At 41.5% G+C, this 8,946-nt stretch overlaps 1 protein-coding gene across 10 annotated transcripts in view; it reads right to left on the bottom strand.

Annotated features, from left to right (window-relative positions):
- Window positions 1-50: 50 nt before the first annotated feature.
- The window catches only part of sash1a (SAM and SH3 domain containing 1a), a 95,299-nt gene continuing 86,403 nt past the window's right edge, over window positions 51-8,946 (bottom strand). For all 10 annotated transcript variants that reach the window (XM_077742150.1, XM_077742142.1, XM_077742159.1 and 7 more), the window contains 10 exons: window positions 8,562-8,636; window positions 7,599-7,742; window positions 6,746-6,878; window positions 6,378-6,547; window positions 6,101-6,310; window positions 5,115-5,265; window positions 4,922-5,050; window positions 2,221-3,161; window positions 1,287-1,418; window positions 51-1,201 (listed from right to left, as the gene is read on the bottom strand). In XM_077742150.1, coding sequence (XP_077598276.1) covers window positions 944-1,201; window positions 1,287-1,418; window positions 2,221-3,161; window positions 4,922-5,050; window positions 5,115-5,265; window positions 6,101-6,310; window positions 6,378-6,547; window positions 6,746-6,878; window positions 7,599-7,742; window positions 8,562-8,636 — 2,343 coding nt within the window. In that variant the 3' untranslated portion in view covers window positions 51-943. The remainder of the gene's footprint in view (window positions 1,202-1,286; window positions 1,419-2,220; window positions 3,162-4,921; window positions 5,051-5,114; window positions 5,266-6,100; window positions 6,311-6,377; window positions 6,548-6,745; window positions 6,879-7,598; window positions 7,743-8,561; window positions 8,637-8,946) is intronic.

Below are 8,946 nucleotides of genomic sequence, written 5' to 3'. Positions count from 1 at the left end.
TGGATACTCATCCCATAATCTTAATGTGTTTTTTAAGTAAATTAAATCAATGGTTGGACTGTTGAAATAAAACTGTCTTTGTATTTCTGTTGGGAAAAAGGCCTTTTTCAGCATTTACTCTATTATCAACTCTTCTCACTCTTTAAGGCGTAGGCAACATAGTAAAATAAACTATAAAAAAATTGAAAAAAACATGCTTGGATGTGTCAGATATGCTGACTGAGATTTTTAGAACACGCCAAAAAAATGAAGCTATAATACAGAAATGCAGTATGATAAAAGTAAGCCATGTGGGTCTGTGCACCTTTTGGCTATTTGTTTTATTTATATTATTTTCAGGGAAAAAATCTCATTGGGAGTTGCTTCTTAATCTAAGAATCCGAAGAAAAACATATTTTGGATGTTGTATTAAAGGGAATAAAAGCTTTTTTTTTGTCTTAAAATGAGCAATTATGAACTGGTAAGATGATTAAATCCATTTTTGTTGACGCAGCAAAAGGGAAAAATGCTTATTTATATTTATATGCTTCAAAATTATGGTCTAAAACTGGTCTAAAGGTGCACAGACCCAGGTGCAAAAAAATGCTGCATGATATGCAACATGGCGCATTAAGTTGATGGCCACTAAAAAATAAAAATGGGGAATCACTTTGGCCTTTGGGGTGAAATTCATTTGACCTTTTTGAATTCTCAAGGTTTAAACGTCTTCAATTCCACTCTTAACGTCTTGTACCCTCGATAAAAAAATCCACTTGAACTTGCAAAGCATTCTTTCTCCAAAATGGCGTTGTGCGATTGTCCTAATGGCATGATCTGGAACCATTAGGGTGCCCCCACTGCCTCACAGACATGTCATCTTTTTAAAAAATAAACTTTAAAAAGGCATTCTTTTAGGATGAACTCCGTCTCCATCATTACAAGAAGTACTCGAGTACAGATACTTTCACGCGTCATGGCGTGCAGCCGCCAGCTGGGCCTCGCCGAGCAACCGTTTGGCGTGGCCACGGTCACGTACACCCGCTTCCCAGGCTTCGCTTTCCGTCAACAAAGCCACGGCGCTTAGCGAGTCCACGCCGGCCGCCGCCAGCGCCGGAGCGTACATGGGCAAGCCGATGGACACCAACCAGTCGGAGACGGCGCCGACGTTACCGGACGAAGACGCCGATCGGCGGCACGTGTCCGTCAAACCGCCGGAAGGGATCTAAAAGCGTACGGAAAACGCCGTCAGATTGGACTAGTTGAATTGGCTGTAAGCCGGCCGGAATGGTAGTAGGCGCCCCCCTTACGGCCATGCGATGCTGTTTCCGAAGTTCTCGGACTCGGAGCTGGTCCATGGTGGAAGCCACGTCCTTGACGGCGTGCCGGAGGTCTTCGGAGTAGCGTTGCATCAGAGGCTGGGGGATGCCACAGCGACCGTGCTGGCCCAGCAATACATAAGACACGTGAGTAGTTGGGAAAATATCAGCGTGCTTTTTTTTGTTTGCTTTATAAATACTATTGTTATGTCAATATAAATGGATTCCAATGGAGGTCCTGGTTTGGCTTGGCAAACGTGGAGTGGAGGCGGGTTGGGAAAATGTTTTAGTGTTTCAAGTGTGGAGAAATAAAATAAATATTAAGGCGTGTTTTTTGACTACGTTATGTCTTTGAGGATTTTGGAGAAAAGTGTTTGAGGATTTTTAGAGAAGTCTTTGAGGATTTTGGGAGGAAAGTCTTTGAGGATTTTGGGAGAAAAGTCTGAGGATTTTTGGAGAAGTCTTTGAGGATTTTTAGAGAAGTCTTTGAGGATTTTTAGAGACAAGTCTGAGGATTTTTGGAGAAAAGTCTGAGGATTTTTGGAGAAGTCTTTGAGGATTTTTAAAAACAAGTCTGAGGATTTTTGGAGAAGTCTTTGAGGATTTTTAAAAACAAGTCTGAGGATTTTTAAAAACAAGTCTTCGAGGAAGTCTTATAGGATTTTTATCTATCAAATGAGGTGATGATTTTCAGTTATGGACTCAATGTTTAATCACTTACCTCTTACCTTAGTTTCTTTTAATACAATAAGCCAAAATGATAACCTGTTCCCCACATATTAAGATTCCCTAAAATAACTGAAATAAAATACATTCATGAAACCGTAAAAATGTATGACAACCCACTCCAGTCTCCCTTACTATCTCTATACTTTAGCCTGTTTTAACTGACTATAGCACCAAATTTGACAGATTGTTAACTAACCTTGTCAGAGTAAGGCTCTTCTGTGAGATCGATGCCCTCAGCTTCCAGTCGTTGTTCCAGCAAGGTCAATAGGTCAGGACTCATCTTGGAATGAGATACCTTCCTTGCCACAGCGACCTTGCCCCCCAAGTCGGCCAGCCACGGGGGAGCCACCGAGGCGCCCGTCGCCTCCCCGGCGGAGGCGTTCCTGGGGCTACCGGGGTTGCTCGGAGTTTTTGCCGGAAGAGGCGGTGGCGGACCACTACCGATTCGCATCACTGGACTGTTGGGTTGGGAATGGGCGAGCGAGTGGGTCGGGGAGGGGGCGGGAGATGGCGAAGAGGGTCCAGAGAGGGGCGAGTGGCAGACTCCATTGGCGAGTCTTTCTCTGGACTTCTTAGCCGGAACCGGAGGGGGTACCGGTGGCTTTTTGCTCTGAGTCCGTATCGCTGTGGACTCTGGAGGACTTGGGGCACGGGTTGTGGGACAAGGGGGTCTCAAGGGTAGTTGCGAGGGGACAGGGGGTCTGTCCAATCTGGGTTTGGGACTCACAGGGGGAGTTGGAGTATGAGCTGGCGACCTTAAGACTCGAAATGGGCTACTCGTGGCCAAAATGGCGTCTTTGTGGACTTCAACTTGGCTACTATCGTCCTTTTTATGTTCCCAGTGAAGGTCGCCTAAGGAGTGAGAGCGTTTGCATGAGTCAGCGAGTTGGAAGGGTTCGTCCAGGTTCTCGCAACTGCGACTGGCATGAATGGGGGGCCGTCTTTGGGTCTTGCGGCGGCCCGATAGGTTGAAGCCCTTAAGGGAGGGTTTGCTGAACACCGTTTTGGGGAATACGGAGCGCTGGTTCTTGGCGTTTTGCTGCATGGACTCGTTGGAGAGGGTCATGGGGAGGGTGGGGTAGTCCGGGGATTGGACGGTGGAGGAGTCGCTGGAGTGTGGTGCTTTTTTGCATTTGCCTAAGAGAGAAAAACAGTTGATTGAGAGGGAATAAAATGACTAAACTGTAAAAGTAATGCTCATTTTTTTATGTGTTCTTAATTATAAGATTAGCTCAGATTTTGCAGATGTAATGTTATGGATTTTATGCATGATACAATGAAAAAGCAGAAGCAACTTACCCCTCGGTTGTTGGGATTACAAAGCATGATGGGTGAAATACAGTGGCAGAGAAATGTTTAATGGGATGGACAGAGAAAAATTCAGGGGATGGAATGAAGAGCCTCTGCAGCAGCCAAAAAATTATTGGAAAGGTTAGTTGAATATGATCAGTTAGATTAGTACCATCACTATGTTAATGTGCAATGACTGCATGCGGAAAAGCCTGCTATTTGTGGAGAAAATGTGGATTGCATTTACATACATTCTTTGGAACAGTGGAAATTTCCATTGTATTTTGTAATTGGGGCGTATATTGCATCATTATGACTCGACAATGTTGCAAGTTTAGAATAATATTCACTGGAAACAACAACAAAAAACCACCCTTAACATGAAAAAGTATAAAGTTGTAATATTACTTAAAAGTACATTAAAATATATTTAAGAGAATTTTTAGTCAGACACTCATAACACTACAAAAAGTGTCCAAATTTGGCGATACTAATTTAATGAGACTATGAATAACCTAATACTATTTTCAAAATGAAATATAAAAATAAAAAAGTACACAATAGTACTTTGAACATGCAAAATAAAAAAGGGGTGGAAATGAAATAATATTTGGTGAACACAAAACGAGAAGCCAACCATAAAAAGCAAGCATCACCGTCTTTTATTGTCTTTTTTTGGAGGGTGGGGGGTTTGGCTTAGTTTTGCACCCACCACCCACCCAGCCTCTCTTTTCCACAACTCCAATCTTTTTTTTTTTCTGGCACATGGTGACTGTGGCCAGAACACACTCACACAAACGCACACATCAAGTAAAAAGCCAGGATTTACACTGGAAAGCATCAATCAAAAAGGAAAGTATTGTTTGACAAAGAAGTGATTTATGGGTTACGGATGTTAAAAATGTGTGAAAGAAAGCTAAACTGGGAGTTGGAACACACTCCAAAATGAAGAACACAAGTACTAAAAGTGTGTACATTTTTCAAATAGGAGCACTTCCATCAGTTTAGGCACATCACAAGATTCTCATTGTGCATTAATTTTGATCAAATAGAGCTGATCGTGGTGGTATTCTGCTCTAAATTTAGCAAAAGTATTCATAATCTTCAGCCAATGTGGATTCCACAGCCGATAATCCTTGGACTGGTAGTGAGTTTGTTTTCAAGAGAACACTTGGGGAGGGAGTGCCCGCCATTGGGGGGTCGCCTAGGCTTACTGGTCTGGGTTCTGGTTCCTTCCCAGTTACATGAGGACTTCGGTACTGGTGGCACGCAAGGCCTACAAGGACGGAAAAGGTGATGAAGGGAGGAATAGGGCAGCAAGTTGCTACTCCAAGGGGGACTCAGATGATAATAGTTTGATGTTACTAGATATATTTTCTTTTGGTATGTCCCTTTATGCGTCTAAACCAGACATAGGGTACGAATTGTACCACCTTTTGGCAGAATACCGGTTTGGAAAGTTGAAACAAAGCAAGAAAAGCACGATGATTATCAGCCACCATTCCAGAGGATTGAGAAAGGTGAAGTTAGAATGCAGAAATGTGGACAGACATAGTGAATACTTCATAAAAAAAAATACTGACAAAGTATTGAGACTTAATGAGTACCGTTCTCCAAGTTCTCGTTGCTCTCGTAACATCCCGAGTCCCGTGGGGAGTCGCCGACCAATCCCTGGCTTTCGGAAAGTAGCTTTTCTTGGGAGCCTGATAGGCCGCCGCGTTCCGGGTCGCTACTGCCTGGATACGAAAAATGCATTTTAATACTTCAAATTGGGAAATAAGACTTTTTTTTTAGGCTTACTGTCGTATTCCTGTAGAAGCTCCACAGCTCTCAGCAACACAGTTCGATGTTGGGGGTCTTTAATGTTGAGCTCATCCAGGTCCTCCTCCTCCAGAAGCTTGAATGTGTCCAAGTCCTCGTAACCGTTGAATAGGAATGTGGGCATGTGCTCCTGCGAAACAGAAACAATACAATAAAAAAGTTATGAGAATACTTTTATTTCTCACATTCTTGTACATTATTCTCTAAAAACTGCCAAATAAAGCAAGTTATCACATGACAGCTGTACAAATGTGTGAAATAGTACGAGGTGCAATGTAACAAGTCTCAAGTTAGTCCAAAACTTGCAAAGTAATAACTAGGAGAAGAATTTAAAGAACAATATAGAATGCAGATACAAAAGCGGTCTTTAAAAGCCGGACATTTAATATCTAAATATCTACTGTTTTCAACAATACTTAGATATTAAACAGTACTTAGAAATTAAACTGTACTTAGATATTAAACTGTACTTAGATATTAAACTGTACTGGGATATTAAACAGTACTTGGATATTAAACAGTACTTGGATATTAAACAGTACTTAGATATCAAACAGTACTTAGATATCAAACAGTACTTAGATATTAAAAAGTACTTAGATATTAAACAGTACTTGGATATTAAACTCTCTCTCGTGAATATAATTTTGAGAGCTTGTTTCAACAGTAAACTCTCTGTTACCATTTGACCGGCGACCAAACGTCCAAGGTTTTATCAGGTCAATTTTTGACCATTTACAGTCATTTCCAAGGTAAAAATTGACAACTGTCCAAGAATAAAACCAAACCATGGAAGTTCAATGTGGTTCAAACCAAATGGGTGTCAATGTTGACATGAAAAATGGTACACTGTAATTTACTGCGTTAAATTTAGTGCCTCTAGTCTGCAATTTCTTCCAATGTTTTCTCTTATGATACAATTTTGGTAACCATGTCAAATATTTAATCCGGCGGTTCCTTCCCACCTTGAGATTGACACGTTCCAAAAGATCCTCCACCGACGCCGGCTTGGGCGGTCGGCCCTTCCTCCGCCGCCGCACTGGCCGTTTGGGCTTCTCTTCTTCCTCGCTCAGCACGTCCACGTAAATGAACTTGAAAGTGCCCACCTTGTTGTTAAGAAGGCCCATCCAGGTGCCCATTGGCGGCTTGCTGATGATGTCAATAACATCACCGCGCTACAGAAACGAGTAGAAGGTCAAAAATGGCCAACTTCAAGTCAAGATATCTCTTCAGTTATTTCACCTTCAACTTGAGGGAGTCCGAGTCGTAAGGGCTCGGCGTAAAGTCTGTGTGGACCCTAGCTCGTCCGCAAAATGGCCCCCGGTAAGGCGGTTCTTCGTCATCGCCATCCTCCGACTTGACGCTTTCTCTGTTGCTAGCTGACGAGTCGGTGGTGCTGACGGTTTGGCCACCTGGGAAGAAAAATGGAAGAAAATAAAGACATAAATGTACAAGAGATCATTGCCTATGTTGCTTTATTAGCCTGGCGGGCCGCCAGCTTGGATGTTTAGAATGAGGCTTTTTTATGGTAAGACTTTATATTTAAGTATTGTAAAGAAAGGGTTTATAATAACACATAAAAAGATGTAACTTGGAAATAAATAACGTACTCATTGAGCTTTGTCCGCTTAGTGAACTCCGAAGACTTTCCACTGAACCTCCTGCTTTGAGTTTGGGCTTCTCAAGGGAGTCGCTGTCAGGCTGAGAGGACTGTGGAGAACCAGGTGTTCCATCCGGACTAGACTGGAGAGCACAAAGGAGCAAAAAGGAATAATGGATGTTGTTAACCGCTTGGCTGCCTTTGAGGACGGGACACGTCAAATCATGTCTTCTCCCATTTTAAATTCATTAATCAACATTAGACATTAAACACATTCAAAGTGGAAAGCTGGACTACTATTGTTGTCAATGGAAGTCATAGAAAAGTGTTAATTCCCACTTAAAGCAGACCTTAATTCACAAACCGTTGTCATTTTTAGCACAGCAGTAGAGGGCACTCTAGCCTAGAAAATTACTTGTTTAAGGTTTGTGGCCTTTTTTACAAGCAGTGACTGTGACTAAGTCTGAAAATGTGGGTCATAGTTTGCCATAAGACCACCGCCATGGACAGATGATCTGGCCAGGCCAACGGCAAGTCAAATATAGCCAGAGTAAGCATTACAGTACTCGTCCTTGAGCAAACGCCCCAGGGAAACTGGCTTGCATTACTCATACAAACTCTGTACACGCCCAAAACAAGTGGACCCCATTCGTGACAATTCTAGTGTTTATCCGTGTAACCAACACAAATATTCCCACCCACCCACAAATGTTGCCAGACTCATGAACTAGCCCAAGGGTGTCAGACTGGAACCCCTTGCAGGCCAATTCCCGCATGTTTGACACTATGGCAAAAAATATTATGTGATGAATCCACACAAAATACTTGTTTGTAACAGTTTACTAGAGAAAATAAGTTTTTACCTGTTCGGATAGAGAACTGCTGTACTTCTTGGACATTCGCTTCCTCATGGTTTCCTTGACGGATTTGACCTTCTTGCCCAGCGATATGCGAGAAGTTGTGGGGGACTTGACCACCTCTCTGTAGATGGCCTCCTGCTCTTTATTCTTTAGGGATGAAATTCATACATTTAGTATATGATGGGAGCCAGTTCTGCCTTTTTGTTTAGTGCTCGGGCGTTTGGTCGCTGGTCTTTTGGTGACAGAGTTTACTGTTGAAACCAGCTCTCAAAATTATGTTCATGAGAGTTTAATATCTATCTAAGTACTGTTTACTATCTAAGTACTGTTTAACATCTAAGTACTGTTTATGATCTAAGTACTGTTTAATATCGAAGTAGTTTAACACATAAGTACTGTTTACTATCTAAGTACTGTTTAACATCTAAGTACTGTCTAATATGTAAGTACTGTTTAATATCTAAGTACTGTTTAATATCTAAGTACTGTTTAATAGCTAAGTACTGCTTAATATATAAGTACTATTTAATATTTAAGTATACTGTTTAATATCTAAATGCTGTTTAATATCTAAGTACTGTTTAATATCTAAATACTGTTTAATATCTAAGTACTGTTTAATATCAAAGTACTTTTTAATAGCTAAGTACTGCTTAATATATAAGTACTGTTTAATATTTAAGTATACTGTTTAATATCTAAATGCTGTTTAATATCTAAGTACTGTTTAATATCTAAATACTGTTTAATATCTAAGTACTGTTTAATATCTAAGTACTGTTTAATATCTAAGTACTGTTTGATATCCAAGTACTGTTTAATATCTAAGTACTGTTCAATATCTAAGTACTGTTTACTATCTAAGTACTGTTTAATATCTAAGTACTGTTTAACATCTAAGTACATTTGACCGGCGCCCAAACGTCCGGTCATGTTTTGTTTGAGTTGGAGTCATTGGTTGCTTACGGTGGTGTCGGAGCTCGTGTTGAGGACATGGAGGGAGCGGTTGGACAGGTCAAAGCCACCAAAGCTGCACGTTCTCTGCAAAAAAAAAAAAAAAGGAGGTCAAAAAACATTTTTTAACACCACCGGACGATGCGATTAAAGGCGTCGTGATTCATGCATGACAAAGATCACGGTTGGGGGCGCTTGAGGCGGACATGATGTCATGTGAGGCGCACCAAACGGAGGATGTGATGGAATACTTGATGGGCTTTTTTTGTTGCTCTGAGAACAATTTTATGGAGGCCATAAGCGGAAAATTCCGTTCCAACATGTGGCTTGAAAAGTGGACTCCCTTGATGTGGCCACATAAAACTTTTAGGGCGCCCTCGGCTGGTGGAACTTGCGT

The sequence above is a fragment of the Stigmatopora nigra genome, chromosome 2, assembly GCF_051989575.1.
Source record: "Stigmatopora nigra isolate UIUO_SnigA chromosome 2, RoL_Snig_1.1, whole genome shotgun sequence".
Lineage (NCBI taxonomy): Eukaryota > Metazoa > Chordata > Actinopteri > Syngnathiformes > Syngnathidae > Stigmatopora > Stigmatopora nigra.
Note: the sequence above shows the minus strand (reverse complement) of the source record. Positions and strands in the feature narration are given on the sequence as shown.